The 17,309-nt window shown below is 41.8% G+C and overlaps 1 protein-coding gene across 4 annotated transcripts in view; it reads right to left on the minus strand.

Moving 5' to 3' along the window:
• Window positions 1-10,075, minus strand: part of PDE3B (phosphodiesterase 3B) — a 140,294-nt gene extending 130,219 nt beyond the window's left edge. For all 4 annotated transcript variants that reach the window (XM_051967703.1, XM_051967705.1, XM_051967702.1 and 1 more), the window contains exon 1: window positions 9,128-10,075. In XM_051967703.1, the coding sequence (XP_051823663.1) occupies window positions 9,128-10,060 (933 nt within the window). In that variant the 5' untranslated portion in view covers window positions 10,061-10,075. The remainder of the gene's footprint in view (window positions 1-9,127) is intronic.
• Between the last annotated feature and the right edge of the window lie 7,234 nt (window positions 10,076-17,309).

Genomic DNA, 17,309 nt, shown 5'->3' on the forward strand with positions numbered 1-17,309 from the left:
TGTCTTCTTACACTACCTGGTAAAGGGTCTCCTAATCGACGGTCAGAATGGTATTTGCAGGTAAAAGGCACAACCAAGCAAAATGTCTGTCTCCTAGCAGCTCTGAGGAAGGACAAAGAACTCCCTTTAAACCTCCTGATGGGGGGAAGAGGGCAAAGGGGGGCAGCTTCCATCACCCGGGCGCCATGTATTTTGTCTTCCTTGATGCTGGGTGAATGGGTCTGAGGCAGAATGACCCCGTGAGCCTCAGAAGGTCTCAGAGCTTGCGCACGAGTCCAGCAATGAGAGCCCACAGCATGGTCTGCCACGGCCTCCGCAGCTGGACTCGATGCAACCCCGAGGACTGACCAGCTTGGCCCAGGCCATGAGGAGAGCTGTCCTCCCAATAAGGAAACTAGGAGCCGCTGGCAGGGATGCACCTGGAAACCGCCTCAGGTGGAGGAGAAAAGCTCCGAGTTTGCCTGTTTAGGTTCGAGCTCACTCCAGAAACTAGCCGAAAAGGAATGAGATTGCTCCCCAGTTCTGGGGAAATGTTTTGTAGCCACCACTTTAGCTTTAGTTCATTCTCTCTAGGCAGGGAGGTGCAGAGACAAGTTTATGTCCCAGTTCAGGGAGATATTTTTTACTCTTTGCAAAGGTTAATTGATGATGATTGGTTATTAATGAGACTGGCCAATAGTATACTGAGGCAGGACTTTGGAGGCCGGTGGTGGTACAGACTTGGAGTTAGGCCTAGAATTCTAGGGAACTAGACCTGAGTTTGAATAAGTCCTCAGACATACACTGTATGACTCTGGACAAGCCACTTGCCTCAGTTTTCTCATCTGTAAAACAGGAGTAATAACAGCACCCACTCCCCGCAGGGGAATTACAATAAATGATCTACTATTTGCAAAGCATTCTGCAAACTTCCAAGTGCTACACAAAGGCAAGCAACTGCGATTATCATTAATTACTGGTTAACCATCAGTGGGGGAACACTTTGGATGAGGGTTCATGAATTAGAATATTAGAGAAAAATACTCCCATGCCTCAGAATTATAGAGAATTTGGGAGGAGACCTGACCCCTGATTAAGAGAAAATGTATCCCAGTGTATAGGGCTACATCACATCACAAAGATATCATTGCTGAGTTATTCTAACTCTAAGACTTTGCTGCAACTGCCTCTTCCCTTTTTTTTTGAGGGGTTACTGGTATGCTCTTACTAATTTAGATCCCTCTCACTAATCTTCCAAACTGAAATCCAGGAAGAGAGTTGCATTAAGACTTACAGCTTTTAGAATTCAGAAAATTTTTGCTAGGTTTCTACCTTTTTCCTCCTTTCTGAAACATTTGCAAAAGTTCATTTCTTAAATCTTCCCCTCAAATATATTATCAAAAGGAATGGAATCCTTATGCATATGCACCTCTGATATGGCAAGTATAGTATTATTATCATGAAAATATTTGCCGTTTAAAGACCTGTGGCAACTCTCCAGACCTTCACAATCTTTCAGAGATCACCAACAGTAGCCCAGCAATCACATCTGCCAATTCTGCAGACGACCCAGCATTCAGTTCATCGGGTCCTGGTGACTTAAGCTGATGCAAGGCAGCTGGGTGCTCTGCTCCTACGTCCTTTCTTAACCTAGATTTTAACTCCTTATTCTCCATGTCTATATTTTCAAGTTTAAAACCATTCTCTTTGGCAGGAAAAAAAAAAAGGAAAATAGGAGTTGTCTCCATCCTAAGCAGTAAGTTCAAACCCTTTTTTTCACCACTTCCTTCACCTTGAAATGAAATGATCACAAAGACTGGTCAAGAAATTATGAGCTGCCCTGCTATGGGATGAAAGCAGCAGCCATGGTACAGCAGACAGACCCGACAAATCCCACCTCCGACACTCACCATTACCAGCCGCACCACTCTGGCCAAATCCTGTAGCTCCTCCAGGTTTGGCTATAAAATGAGAGGGAACAGTTCCTTCCAGTTCTAAATCCAGACACCTGAACCCAGATAACCGATGCCTCTCATCAGGGCTGTGGGCCAGGGCCTGTGGATGCCTCCTGAATTCCTTTCTGTCCAAGTGGTCTATAACGCCCAGTAACAAAATCATCGATTCCATTCTCCCTCTGCCAAATACTCTGCATTGCCAATCTACTACATCTGACAACGTAAGAAAAATTCCACCCATAATCCCCCACTGTAGCTCGAGACCCCATTTCATCTGAGAAATTTTTATACAAGCCCAAGTATGTGCATGTAAGTTAGATATACAAAGCAAACATTTACTGATAACAAATCCCCACTTCGAGACCCCACATCCATCTGAGTGAGCCCATTCCTCTTTCCACTCCACCACGATGTTTCTATGACTACTCGTTGTATTCCAATAGGAATGGGTAGAACTAGGCAGTTTTCTCCATTCCCCCTTCCTCTTTCATTTATGACTTGGAATTAGATTGGCAAAAACCAGGTAAGGCTTGTAAGGCCATCTGAAGCTCTTGCCATCCCTGCCCGACAGCCCAGCTAGCCAAGATCTTAAGCCATGGTCCAGGATATCTCCTCAGGGCCAGCCCACATACATGATGTGATTTCAGGAGCCCCTCCTCAAGACAAAAACAATCTTTCCACCTACTTGTCAAGGTCTGAAAATTATTGAATTAATGTGGATAAGTTCTTTCATTCCACAATTAGCCACAACGTCCCATGTGGGTTCTTCCCTGAGTAGAGGGAGGCACAGGAACTACCAAAATAGTCATTTACCCAAAAAATGGCATCTGAAGAAGTCAAAATACTTAGATTCTAGCCTTTATTCTGACACTGAGAGTCTGAGTATCTAAGGCCTCAGGTTCCTCATATGTAAAATAAATGATGGCAAATACTCCTTTCAACCTTGAATCCTATAAGCCCAGACCAAACCACCTAATTAAGGTGATTCAATGATTAAAACTCAATTGTGCTCAAATGAAATCTGTCTACAAGTGCAAATTCCCAAAATCATTTTTTCCTGTTTGGATAAGGGTAATATATTAAAGAGTAGAAAGATATTGGTACCCAATAGTCCAGAAAAAGGCTGGAGCTGCTGGACAAATTCCATGACTTCAATCAACCTGTAGAAAGGAACTAACAGATGGAAATTGTTTTGTAAACCTTAAAGCGCAATATAAATGTCAGCTATTGCTATTATTACAGCCTAGAATTAGCTCTATTCATTTTCCAACTATGTAGACAAAACACATTATTCCAGCAGAGTAGAAACACCGTTGTAGAATGGAACAAACACAATCGCTACTAGGAGCAGAATGAATACCTAACAAGCTATGAATAGGCCCCGAGTTCAAACTAGCAAGCCATTTATTTTTCTGAGTCCAATTGTCCTTATCTTTTAAATGAAGAGGTATTACTCTAGATTAAATTTTAAAGCCCCTTCCAGTTCTAACATTCTTTAATTTACAAAAAAAAAAAAAACTTTACTAATAACAAAGAGATTGTAAAGAATGATAAAAAAGTCAATTTCAGGGTAATTTATAATCAATTTTTAATCAGATTAGCCAGCAATCAATAAATTGATTTATTTGTTGTAGTAAACCCCAGTAACCCCAAGGAGAGCCTGGAAGCTTTACACACTTCTTGAAAGCCAATGCCCCTTGAAGTGAAAATCAACCCTGTTTGCCCGACATTTAATGAGGAGGTGGGCAAGAAGCTTTCGCTCTGTTCCTCCTGATGATCTGAGATTCAAGCCTCCTCCAGCATATGGACAGGGGAACCCATCTCCCCCAGACTCCCAGCTAGTTTTCTAACCCTAAGCACTAGAGAACCACAGTGTCCCACCCAATGTGGAAGAGCAAGTCCTCGAGGGCAGGGGTGATCCCAGTCAATCATGTCCTTCAGAGACAATGGCCTTGACGTGGAGAAAAACCTGGATCCCAATTTAATAAGTTGTCACTAACATAATAGGAAAATAAGCATTATTCTCTAAAGGAAGGATCAGAGTTGGTGAGTTGCCCAAGAAGTGCCAGTATTCAAATCCAAATCCCCTAACTCCAGACCCCATACTACACAAACTTATAACAACTCCTTAAGGAGAGAAATGTTTTCTTTATTATTTCCAACATTTTGTTGGGCCTGGCACATGAAGGGAGCTCAATATGTATCTGCTAAACTTAAAGGAATAACCCTAATTTCCCCCCCCCAAAAAAAGTATATATTATTGATTTGGATAGTATCAGATACTATTTTTTTTTTTGGAGATTTGCGAGGAAAACCATTCTCCGAAGCACAATCACCCATTCACTGTTTCAGGTGTCCTCCCACCCTATCTGTGCTAGATTTAGTGGCAACACATGAGCAGCTTTAACCCTACTGCAGCTCAGAGCTCCCAAACTCAAGCAATCCATCAGTCTCCACCTCCCCCAGCAGTAACCAATCTACACTGAATTTCATAAGAAACAAAAATAATAACAACATATTTTGGAAAGATGTCCTATTTACATATATCAAGACAGTAAAATAAGTTATCAGTATCAACAAAAAGAATTTTGAATAATCTTTTTTACAAAATCCAATATATACAAGTCCTGTCAAACTCATCATATAATACAGTATCAGTGTGAAATGAGATTGGAAAAAGAATCCTGAGAAGCAGTGTTTAATTAGCAATTAATTAAATGACTTCATTTCACAACTACAAGAGTATTCTTAATGTAGGATGAACAAAAAACTCATTAGGATAAAAGAAATAACCTTTTTTTTGCATTTTAAACAAAATTGTACTTTATGTAATGTGCATAGCTTCAAGTCATCAAAACTTTTAAAAATATTTAAATATCTTAGATAAATGTTTAAATTGGTTAAACATTTAGAAAATATTTAATATTTTAATTTGGGAGAAATATTAAATGCATTACTTTTTCAAAATTTCACAATTCTGTGTTACCTAAATCTATCACAAAGTGATCAAGTAAAAAGGTGAAAGTGAAGTTAAACAAGAAATACTTGAAATGTCATGAATTGGAGCTTGTTATTCAAATGTCCAAGGCTTGTATAAAAGCAGATTGGTTCTTTTTTTTTTTCCCCTAACTTCTTCCTCATCTTCACTTTTAGCTGACGATCGGAAAACATACTATAAATCTAATATTGCTTTCTTGTTGGGTTTTCATCAACCCAGGAAAGCAAAACATATGCTGTCAGCAATAACCAGATTCAAACTTGAACCTCTTAAATGTTTTGGGAAAGAATTTTGAATAAGATTAAAGATCTACACTCATGTACATATTCATGAAATAACTATAATTTTTAATTTCAAATATTTACTGCTGGTCTTCAACAGGGGACCCACTACAACTTTACATAACTTAATTCTGCTAAAATCCATCCTGACATCAATTTTTTTTCTTTGCTAGGAGGCAAGGCTCATGAGAGAGAGGAAAAATGGGAAATAATTAATTATTAAGATAAAAGAATAAACTAGATCTAAGGATTCCATTGATTTAAGGAACTCTTCAATGAGGAAGCTAGTTGCCCTTATTGAAGTAGGTCAAGCACTCTTTAGAGCAGATGTATTAAAACTAGCAGCCACAGCAGCAAAACTCATCAGTGCAGTCCAAACCAGGTTAAACTATAATTGCAGAATGTTTAACAAAATAAGTAAAAATATATCACTATACATTATACACATTAGAGTATGTGTGTGTGTGTGTATACAGACAGATATATATATATTAGGGTTTTCTAAACCAATATGGGCTTTGCAAGGATTTGAGTTTGACACCAGTAACCTAGAACAGGGCTTCTTAAACTTTTTTCACTTGTGACCCCTTTTCATACAAAAATTTTTTATAGGACCCCAGGTATAAATGTATGTAAACAGCTGTACAAATCAAACATTTGCTGATAATAAAGCCTAATTTTGCAACCTCTACATTCAATTACAAGCCCCCTTTCAGAACCACTGTCCACAGCTTAAGAAGCAGGGGCCTAGAATACAGAGAGGTAAGTGATTTCCACAGTCAAGAGTCCAGACAGACAAAATCATCAATAAAACTTATATAAAACTTAAAAACAAAAAACTGCATTTGTGTACAGAGAATTTGGGTTCAAATCTTTACTCTGCTACTAATTCTATAACCTTGAAAAAATTACAGCAACCTTTCTGAGCTTCAAATTCCTTATCTATGAAATAAGAACATTAAATTAAATTACATCTAAGATTTCTCCCAGCTCTATATCCATGATCATATTTAGTGATTTTGCTATTATAGTCCTGTAAAATCATCTATACACAAGAAACCTTATAAAAGTTGTGGCACTTTTTTAAAGAATTGAGCAAACCAGTTAAAAAATTCTCTCCCTTCTAGAAAGTGGTAAATGCCTACTTACATCCCATATTTTCCCCCAACGACCATAAGTTAAAAGGAAAAATAAAAATAAGTGATTATCAATATTCAAATTCTGAGTTAAACTTTCAAGAACTATTAACTTAAGAATATCAGAATATAACAATAGTAAAAGTCAAACTTTTAAGATTCTACACTAGTTTGCACTTATCTTAATAAAAGACAAAGTGACTTGAAAAAGATATTTCAGACCTGGAAGGAATCTTGCTGTTCCATCATGTCTGATTCTTTATAACCCCATTTGAGATTTTCTTGTCAAAGATCCTGGAGTGATTTGCTATTTCCTTCTCCAGCTTTTTACAGTTGAGGAAACTGAGGCAGAGTTAAGCGAATTGACCAGGGTCACACAGGTAGTAAGTGCCTGAAGTCACATTTGAACTCAGATTTTCCTCACTCCAGGCCCAGAGCTCTATTAATTTTGCCACCTAGCAATCCCAGAATGAATCTTAAAGATCATCTAATCCAAGCCCTTTTTTTAAAAGATGAGAAAACTGAGGCACAAGGGAATAAAGTAATTCAGCTAAAATTATAAATAGTAAAGTAAGAGAGCCAAGGAAAAGTAAGAGAACCAAGTCTGCTCTCCAGACTTGGAGTTAAAACCATTCGCTAAGCACCTATGTTCCAGAAGCTGTTCTGGGACTCCACGTTAAGAGGCAGAAGTAAGAGGGAGGGCATTCTGGGAGGATGGGACGAGCCATGAGCCTTAGGCAGAAAATGTCATACCCAGTGTAAGAGCTGGAAGGCCAGTTGGGTTAGTGGGTAGAATGAGTGAGGATGAATTAAGAAGTCTGAAAAGGGGGGTCAACAGCACTAGGCTGTGAAGGGCTAAAAGGCCACACAGAAACCTGCACTGCACATAAGATGCAAGAGGGAATCCCTGAAATGTCCTGAGTAAGAACAGGACCTGGTCAGGTTTGGGCACATGGCAGGTACCATAACGCTGACTCTTTTCAGACCGTTTCAGAGTTTCTTTGCTAGTTAGCTTTTGTGGAAGAAGCAGGATGAGAAGCCAGGTCTACTCCCCGTCAGTCTGCCAGGCCCTCCACCCTTGAACTCTACTCTTCCAGTCATTTAAATGACTCTTGTTTCCAGTGTAGTTTCCACAGCAGAGCCAGGAATTAAAGCTAAGTCCTGTCACCCCCAATCTGCCTTTTTTCTCTTTAAATGGCAGTGTTTCAACTCCAGGTGATAATAAAGGCAGATAATAAAGGTAATACCCACAATACTTTCACAGCGTGTTACACAATCCATGTGAGATCCTGGCAGCTGCCCAGAGCAGTGGGTGATTTGCTCATAGTCACAGTCCATGTCTGTCAGGGTCAGCACTTGAATCCAGCCCTTCCTGGCTTAGAACAAGGCTCCTCTATCCACTACGTCATAATGCTTCTCACAGTAGAATTCAACAGAAAGTATATTTAAAAAATGGACTATCAACTGTCAGTAGATATGATTAACTGTGCCAAGAGATTAAAACAAAGTTAAAATGTAGCAAACTGCTAGCTAATAAATAAAACTTGCACCAAATTGGTAATCAAATTGCCCTAATTAAAACCTCTTTTTGGGGTCTTATGTTCTTAAAAGTCATTGATTAATAGAAAATGTTCTTTACAGTTAATACATTTGTTCTACAGTGTACATTCTTTTCCTAAGTAATTTTTTCCTAATACTCTACCTCTTGATTTTCCCAAATGATCAGTTGTCACTACTAGCAAAAGGGAAAAATGGAAGACAGTAAAATGTATTTATCAAACTATCTTACTGACCACAAGCCCTTGGCAATAGCTGCAGCAATTTCATGACACAAGGATTAAGTTGTCTACTTGTACTGACGTATCTACTTTTGCTTTCAACAGAACCCTTAACAAACATTCTTCCTTACAAAACTCCCCAAAACAAGCTGCTTGATGCTAGAAGGCAAGTAGATTCACTGGGTGGCAAACAGCAAAAAGTTCAGTTCCCTCAGATGAAAGTTTCAATTCCTTTTAAAAAGAGAGGTTTTCTTAAGTCAAACTGTCTCAGGCATCTCTCCAAACGTTATTAAATGTTGCTTAAAGGTTACATATGGCAAGAAATAGTTTCTATAAAACAGATGGCTAAATACTCCAAAAACAACATTATCTAGTTTTGCAAAAAAAAAAAAAAAAAAAAAAAAAAAAGGAATCTATTTCCTTTTACAATTCAGAGGGCATGGCGGGGAGCAGAGGGGGCTTGAAGGGAAAGCTAACCACATGATCTCTAAAAATATTTCAACCAGTCTTCATCTAAATTGAGAAATCTTCTTTCCAAAGTTCCATCAGAATTCTAGTTAACAATGTTACGGATTTCCCTTCTGTGATAACAATAACTTAGTCTATTAGTCGATACAATTTTAAAGCACCGATTAAAGTGCCCTACCTATATTTCATCCTCATTCTTCGGATGGTTATCATTCTACACAACAGCTGGCCCTCAAAAGATAGACCTTCAAGTTTCCGTGGGCTTCATCACTCAATTTGTAATTTTTAAGCGCATTTCTGTTTGACAAAGTTTTGAGAAAATGCAATAGTTAGTTGCTGCTTTTTTCTACAAAGTTAATAAAGCGGTGGCTGAGTACAGCACTAAAGATGAAAAGGTTTGTTCTTGCAAGTGTACAATGCGATTCATTTTGAAGTTCGCACGCTTCCCAGGATCCCTACAGAGAGCTCACTCCGGGGATAGGGACACTAGGGAAAATAAGCCTTTCCCAGCTCCTGCTTTTAGGGAACCTACCTGTTCTCTGGAAATACAAGGCAACGAAGGTCTCCGGGACGTTTGGTTCCCGAAGCTGAGGGGAGTCTCGCCTATGGGCGCACAGCTGGATCTTCTCCTGGGCCGGATCACAGGCACTTTGCCCTCCCCGCTCAGGCGAGGCGGGGAGGGAGCTTCCCCGGGCGGGAAGAAGCGGTCGAGCCCCAGGGCCAGCCCAGTGCCGATGCCCCCGGCGAGCCAGGAGAGCAGGGGCCGGAGAGCGGCGGGCAGGAGGCTGAGGCTGGCGGCGGACACCCACCAGACCACGCCGGAGAAGAGCAGCACCAGGACGCTGCGCGCCGGCTGCACGGGTTGCAGGAGGCTCAGGACCCCGACGCAGCTCAGCACCAGCAGCAGTCTGCCCAGCACCGCGAGCTGCCCCTCGGGCCCGGGCTCCCAGTGCGCCAGCACCAAGTCCCCCACGAAGCAGCAGGCGGGCAGCGCCAGGAGCCCCCATTCCCGGCGAGCGCCCCGGCGGCGGAGGCGGCGTCCGCGCGGCCGGGTCAGAAAGCAGGTGAAGAAGAAGAAGGCACAGGCAAGACTGAAGAGCGGGCACAGGACGTGAGGGAGCCCGCGGAGCAGGAGCCCCAGCGGGCGGCCGAGGCGGGCGCAGCCCTCCGGCCACAAGAGCCGGGCCAGCACCAAGCCGCCGAGGGCGCCCAGCGCGGAGCTGGCCAGGGCTTCGTCGGGGGCGCGGCGTGGAGCGGGGCCCGGGGGCGGCGAGGAGGAGGAAGAGGAGGCGGCCGCGGCGGCAGCGCGGGGCAGCAGCAGCTCCACGTTGCACAGGCGGCAGACGTGGTACAAGAAGCCGCGCGGAGGGTCCTCGCGCAGCGGACTCGCCGAGCTGCGCACGTAGCCGTTCCGCAGGCTCTCCCGCGGGGGGCCGGCCCCGTCCCGCTGCGGGAGCCGCCTCATGGCCGCGCCGGGCTCAGCCCGAGGGGCCGGGGATCAGCTCACTGGCTCTTCCCTTCTCTTGTCCTCTCCTCTCGGATCCTCCGCGCCGCTCTGGGAACTTGGGACGCGCTGAGGGCTCGGGCTCCTGCGCCCGCACCTCCGCCTCCGCCCCCGCCCTCCTGGGTCCGTTGGGCTTCTGGCGCGCGCCCCTCCTCCTTCTTCTCCTCCTCCTCCTCGTCACCCTCCACCTCCGTCCCCCGCCCTCCCCACTGGGAGCGCGCCCCACCCGCGTGCCCGCGTGCCGGCCCCGCTACAGCCGCCGCTACCTCGGCCCGGCGCGTCCAGGCTGAGGGCTACTGCCCGACAGACAGACAGCCTGGGCATGCCCAGTTGGGTCTAGGATAGAAGTGTCTGGCAAGTTCACTGTCCCCCACCCCAGTCCCACATATCCCAATCCCAGGGAGGAGGAGGAGGAGGGAGTGACCCAGCGCTTGGGGAAGAGATCCCAGGGCTGAAAATTTAGAGGAAATGATGGACTGAGAAGGGAAGCTGCTCTTAACTTTGAGGTCAAAAGGTTTTCAAAGGGATGAGGTATTCAGTGGGGTCCGGAGGCTCCTTACTAAAAAAGGACCTCATTAACCCATAAAAAGACTTTGTTCCCTTCCCAGGGTCAGGGATCCTAGAATTTATAGCACAAAAAGACTAGATGGTCCAGATTCTAGAAAGCCCCTTCGAATTTTGCAGATGAAGATACTGAGTCCCAGGATGAGAAAGGACCGGCCCAAGATCACATGGTCACTGGATGGCCGAGGAGACCTTGACACAGTAGCCAGGTCCTCGGGGCCTCTCTCTGAGCTTGTTTCCTTCCCCATGCAGCTCTGATGCAATAGAAATCTTCCTGGTGGAATGCCGGTTTGGGGTCCAAAAGTCCACATTGTGTAACATATATTAAGCACTTATCTGTCAGACACCTGGATTCAAATTCTGCCTTAGAGTCTAGCTGTGTGACCCTGGACGAAAGACCCCTCTCTGGCTTCCTCGCCTATAAAAATAAGGGGGTTTGGATTAAGATATCAAAAGTCCTACCTCTATATCTATGATGGGGGAGGAGGTCCTCACCTTAGTCAATGTAACACCTTACTCTACTTAAAATAACAAACTATTCTAGCCTTGTTACCTTTATCAGGTTAGACCATCTCTAATGAGTCAGTCAAAAGGATTAAATTAATTTATGTCCAATCAACTCAATGTAGGTTTTGTATAAAATAGCAAGTTAACTGCCAGCTGGGCATTCAGGTGTCTGGCAAAGAAGAAACCAGTTCCTATCAAGCCCCTAAAAGAGACCTGCTGGAGGAAGGAGGGGGAGTTGCACTCCACACCCCGAAGAAACTCCTCCTCTTCCACACATTGACCAGAGGAAGGCTTTGTGAAATATATTAGCAGTATCTCCTCAGCAGCAACAGGTAGTAGAAATAGAAGCTTTGAGAGCCAAGGATCCTGAAGAAAGACCGATTCTAGACATCTTGCAAGGAATTTAAATATGTGTTGAATCCCACAAAATCAGCCCAACTGATATTTGTCCCTAGCTATGCCGTAGAACACATCTTTTTTTTTTTTTTAACTTATAAGAATGTCCAACCAAAGAGATTTTAGTTTTGTTTTTTTTTTAACAACTTAGGATATAGTTAGATATTCAAAAAAGGACAAAAAAAGGGGAAGAGTTGAGAAGAAAATATGAATCCTATCTTCTCCCATTTTATAGGACAATATTTTAAAATTTAGAGCTAGATCACTTGTTGGCCAAAAAATTGAAGTAAAGTGACTTAACCAAGGTCATCCAGTAAATTAATAGCAGAATCAGGATTACAACTCAGATGTTAACTACAGCTAATGCTTTTTCTCTTCCACCACTACATTTCCTTTTTGACTACTTGTTTGAAGGCTCTCCACCTCTAATGGGATATGTAGTAACTTTCATGGACTATCTTTTCTTCTACACTAATGGAGCTTTACATTGCATCTCAAGAAACATGTGATGTCCATTATCAGGAAGAGCAGGAAATCACAAAGCAGTTTCACCCTTCCATCATGGTAATTAAGTCCAAATGTCATCTTTCTTCTTGAGGAAACTCAAGGCTCAGAGAAGTTAAATGGCTTGCCACCAAAGTCACAGAAATAGCTAGCAGGACAGCGTTAGAAGCCAAGTCTCTGACATCACGTCTAGTGGTCTTATCTTCAGTACTATGCCTTCTGCCACCTCTTAACATAATTTAACAAGTGATCCATCATATTAAAACTGGAAAAGTCTTCTAGGACAGAGGAGGCTGCCAGGGAAATACTGGGGAGGGAAATTGCCTGGCTTTGCCTTTAAAACTTGCAAGTTGCATCTTCTTTGCCTAAATTTTACATCTGTTTTTTAAAAGGGGATAGGACTAAATGACCCTTAAGGTCCCTTCCAACTCTACATCTGAGCAAATGAGTCCCCAAAAAGCCCCTTCTTCTGACAAGAAATTTATTCTTCCAAACTAAGCTAAGCTTGTAATGGAGAGAAGTGAACCAAAAATTCAAGGACTCAATGATCAGTGGGTTCAATAAAAAAGATAATTGCAAAAGTTGATTTTTAGGATTGTTGCCTTCCCTAATCTTCCATCAACTACTCTCTTGACTTTCATCCAAAATTTCATGGATTTTTCTTGAATTAATGATAATAGCTGACACTTAGATTTGTGCTTTAAGCACATTCTGTATGTTTTGTTAGCTACCCCATGAGGTAGAGCAGAATTATTATTTACAGATGAAAAAACTGAAGCTAAGATTAAATGGTTTTCCTAAAATTACATGGATAAGTGGTAAAGATCTAGTTCCTGCAGTATTTACCCACAGTAGGTGGATGCTTGGATGGGAACACCAAGCCTAAGGTTTAGAAGAAGACATTTCTGATTATGTGCCTCTGAAGACTACCAAAAGTTAACTAAACTTAAAATAATGCGCAACAAGAATGAGCTATGTTTATAGCAACTCCCTCTTCTATTTACAATCTTTGTCACAGACTGTTGCTTGGCCACATTTCTTAGAGGTCAAATTAAATTATTGTTCTGCCACACCAAGACAGCCACAGTACCAAAGGGTTTATACTGCTTCTGACTTTGGATCTGAGAATTTATAACTATTATCCAATGTGCAAATATGCTAAAGCATCAGAATATCTTGACCACTTGTTGTCCCTTCTCAATGAAGACTAAAATGACATTGCCATATTAGACTCAAGTTACATTGTGTCCAGCTGTGACTGACCAATAAGAGCTCAGAATGCTCTACCTTTGGACAGACACAAATAGTCCAAATGAGCATTTGGGATGGATTCTCTAAATCTGCACATCTTGTGTGTCTTTTGAGCTCCTTGGTAATTCTGCTCCATTCAAAGAGCACAGCGCCTTCTCTAATGAGAGTACTCCAAGCTGGGCAGTTCTGTGCTGTATCTTCCTGTTGGAATTCTTACAAAGTGTTAACTCATTAGAGTTGATAGAGGCAATAATTATCTAATTTAGCATGGTTCAGTATGATTGATCTGATCTTACAAGGAGATGTTATGGGCCAGAAGGAAGAAGGTACTAAGTGGAGCTGATAGAAACAATGCTTGTGTTCACATTTTTGGAGAGTTCATATAAGCAAGAAGCTCTTAGGGCCAACGAGCACTCTGGGAGAGCCAGAAGCCCTCTCTCAGAGGCAAGACAGATTTATTCCAACTTTCACCTTGGTGTTGGTTGGAGACATTCAGAGTTGAGCTAGAGGAGTCAGATCCATTCCATTTTCCATCTTTGTGCTGGCTGGAGGCTGAAGAAAGCAGAGGCAGAAGCAAGAGACAATCTGCAAGAACTCTTGGAACCAAGCAGAGAGATAGGCCTCCAAGAAAACTAACCAGGCTATATTGAAGGACACAATTAAAGGTTTGAACTTTTACCTGAGTTTGGAATGATTATTGCTTTCAACTGAAACTAAGGCTGCCTCCAGAAAACCTCCCCAAGAAACCTGCTCCCAGAGAGAATGATTATATTATATTAAAGAAGAGAACACCACATCTTCCCATGTCATGCAATCAGTTCTAAAGTTCTTAAGAGAGATCTTGAGATTGTCCTATCACTTTTTCCGACCACCATGTGAGAGCTTGTTTTGTGTGAGTTCTCCATAAAATAGTCTTTTAAGCAAGCAGATGTTTGGCGTTAGAATGACATGGCCATCGAAGTTGTGCCCTCTACAGCAGAATTTGAATGTTTGGCAGTTTGGTTCAAGAAAGACCTCAGTGTCTGGTATCTTATCCTGCCAGGTGATCTTCAGAATCTTCCTGAGACAATTCAAATGGACATGACTCAGTTTCCATGTCATGGTATACTGTCCAGTTTTCCAGCATACAACAATGGTCAGCACAATACCTCTGTAGACAGTCAGTATTGTAGTCTTCTCTCCCACACTTTTCTTCTGAGTCTCCCAAACACTAAGATGATGGTTGACCTCATCTTCTATGTGGACATCCCTGGAAAGTACACTGTAAGGCAAAGAACTTATCCACAACATTCAAAACCTCTCCATTTGCCGTCACCAATGGTTCCATGTTTGGATGGTGTGATGCTGACTGATGGAGGATCTGTGTTTTCTGGGTGTTGATTGTTGAGCCAAAATTAGCACAAGCAGCAGAGAATCGATCTATACTTTGTTGCATCCCAGTTCAGTGGCTTCACTGAGTACATAATCATCTGCAAACAAAAAATCACATATCAACACTCCTTCCACTTTAGTCTTGGCTCATAGCCTTTTCACTTTTCAAATGGAAGAAGTACCATCAGTGTAGCAGCTGACCTTGACGCTGTGTTTTTCCTCATTGAAGGTGATTGGCAACATAGCTGATAATCTCATGCTAAAAAATATGGGACCAAGCACATGGTCCTCCTCTGGTGGCTGGAAAAGCTCAAGAGCATCAATCATTATCTAGGATCTTGGCAAACCTGCCATCATAAAATAGACATACTAGTCTCTGGTCCTGTTGTCACGTCTCATTGATTCCCCTCCATATCCCAAGAAGTGGGATGTGAAATTTCTACTGACCCAACAATTTACATATTTAAAAAAATCATAGAGTATACCTAGTCTTTTTCTATTTCAAGGCCTAGTTGTTGGAGTCTGTTTTCAAGTTTCAGCAGCTCCACCTATTGGTAATTTTATCACAATTATCAAAGTGGAATACAGATATCAAACAGAGTAAACCTCTGGAAAAGTCCAGTGCAGCCTTTGGCTTGATTTTATCTGGCCAGTAAAATCAGACGATGATGCCCTGGCCATGGCTCTGCATTCCACTGAATGGTTTCACCCATAGTGAGCTGCTGTATCCTATCCCTGTTACAAGAGAAGCCTTTCACTGTTTGAAAAAAAGCAGTTGAAGAGTTGTGAATTGTGGTTAATCCATTTAGAAGTTGGTTTCAGGGTTCTTTTTTCACCTCTAGTTATCATCATTGCTAGGAGCCAGCCAAAAAACTTGACTGAATTTGAAAAAAAAAAAAAAGACCCATAACAATAAAATAAATGTTGGTTCTAAATGTAACCCTTAGGAATTTGAATGGGCTATCCTGATTTCTCAAAGTAGGAAGCTAAGGCAGTCAAACAAGGTTTGAATATCAAAGAAACTTTCAGAAATAGCTAGTAAATTCACTAATGCTTCTGAAGTTCCAAGAAAATTTGTTAAATCAAAATCATTTCTTCTTATGAAGAAGACCTTTGAAATTTCAAAAGAAAATGAACCTTTGTTTCAGAAGTAAATTTCCATTAAAACCTGCAAATAAAATCAAAGTAGCTCTTTCTAGGCCAGAAAAGCAAATTCTAAAGTTCTGAAAAGCTAACAATGTCAAATTTATACAGAATTTTATATAGCATTTTCTTTGCAGTAACGAAGTAGTAAAAATATCATATCCATCCCCATTTTATTGATAGGGAAACTGCCCTTCAGAAATGGTCCAAGGTCAGTAAGTGGAGAAAATGGGAACTTGAAACACATTTCCTGCCTTTAAAGTCCGATATTTTTTCCAAGTACTCTACATTTATTCTGACACCTAAGTCTCAGATGAAATATTGAGCCACCTATATGTCAGCTCTCTCTCCCTCAGCTCTGAGATAGGCTCATATGAGCCAGCAGTAAGTACATTTTGTATTGTAATTTGTCAGGCTGATTGAATAGTTTTATGTTCCCTCAATTTTAAAAAGATGGTGATTTGTCCATCAATGACAATAATTGTATTTCTCCCCCCCAAAAAAAGAATGACAGGTTTTTCCTTACTTGAGGAAGCCTTTAATTTTGTTGATTGTTTTGTGTTTTATTTGTAGGTCAGTGTCCCTCCTTGAAAAATAGGTTTTTCCACTGTGGAATCCAATATTAACAGTCTTTGGTGGTATGTGCTCCTGGTAGCATTTGTGTCTGAATACCTATGAATAGAATTCTCAAAGGATCAAAAAAAATTGACATATACACTTGAGTTATATGGTGACATCTGAGATCCAAATGACAAATAAGGGTCAACTAAGACACCTGTAGTTTACATTTTAAATATATCAATTACTGCTTTCCCCTTCCCCTTTCCTGTGAAAATATATCCTTTAGTATTGCAAACATTTCTCCTTTTTTCTGCCTCCAGTTTCAAGAGGAACTAAAAGAATCTATGTCACAAGCTTGGTACATTTTTGAAATGTAACAACTAGTTAAAGTCTTAAATCAATACCTGATTGTTAATCTGAAATTTCCCAGAATTTGGGGTTAAACCCAAGCCTTGACCCTTGGACAATAAACAGTGATACAAACTCTTTCCAAGTTTTGATGTTCCCCTCTCAGACAAGCAGGAGTTTCTTCTGCTCTGCCCTTCCCAACAGACCTGCAGGATCACAGCCCCAGTGGGGGCTGCCTACCGTTGACACTGAACTTGCGGTTAATTGTGGAGTCCTGCCACAAAACCACCTCACTACCACAAGCTGGATATTTGCCCGGGGAATGACAGACTGCCAGCCCAGTCAGGCTAGGGGAGGCAGGCAGCAGGAGCAAACTGCCTTCCCAATTTGCTCACCCCAGACAGGAGCCACTTCCAGGTTCAGGGTGGAACCAGAAACGGGTCACTCTATCAGAAAGAACAAAGTTCTTCTCCTTCCTTAACTAGAATTTTAACTTGGCTTGCCAGAATTTATATAATCAATTATATGTTTATTAAGTATATACTATATGAATGAGATAAGTTTT

This window comes from Antechinus flavipes, chromosome 6, assembly GCF_016432865.1.
Source record: "Antechinus flavipes isolate AdamAnt ecotype Samford, QLD, Australia chromosome 6, AdamAnt_v2, whole genome shotgun sequence".
NCBI lineage: Eukaryota > Metazoa > Chordata > Mammalia > Dasyuromorphia > Dasyuridae > Antechinus > Antechinus flavipes.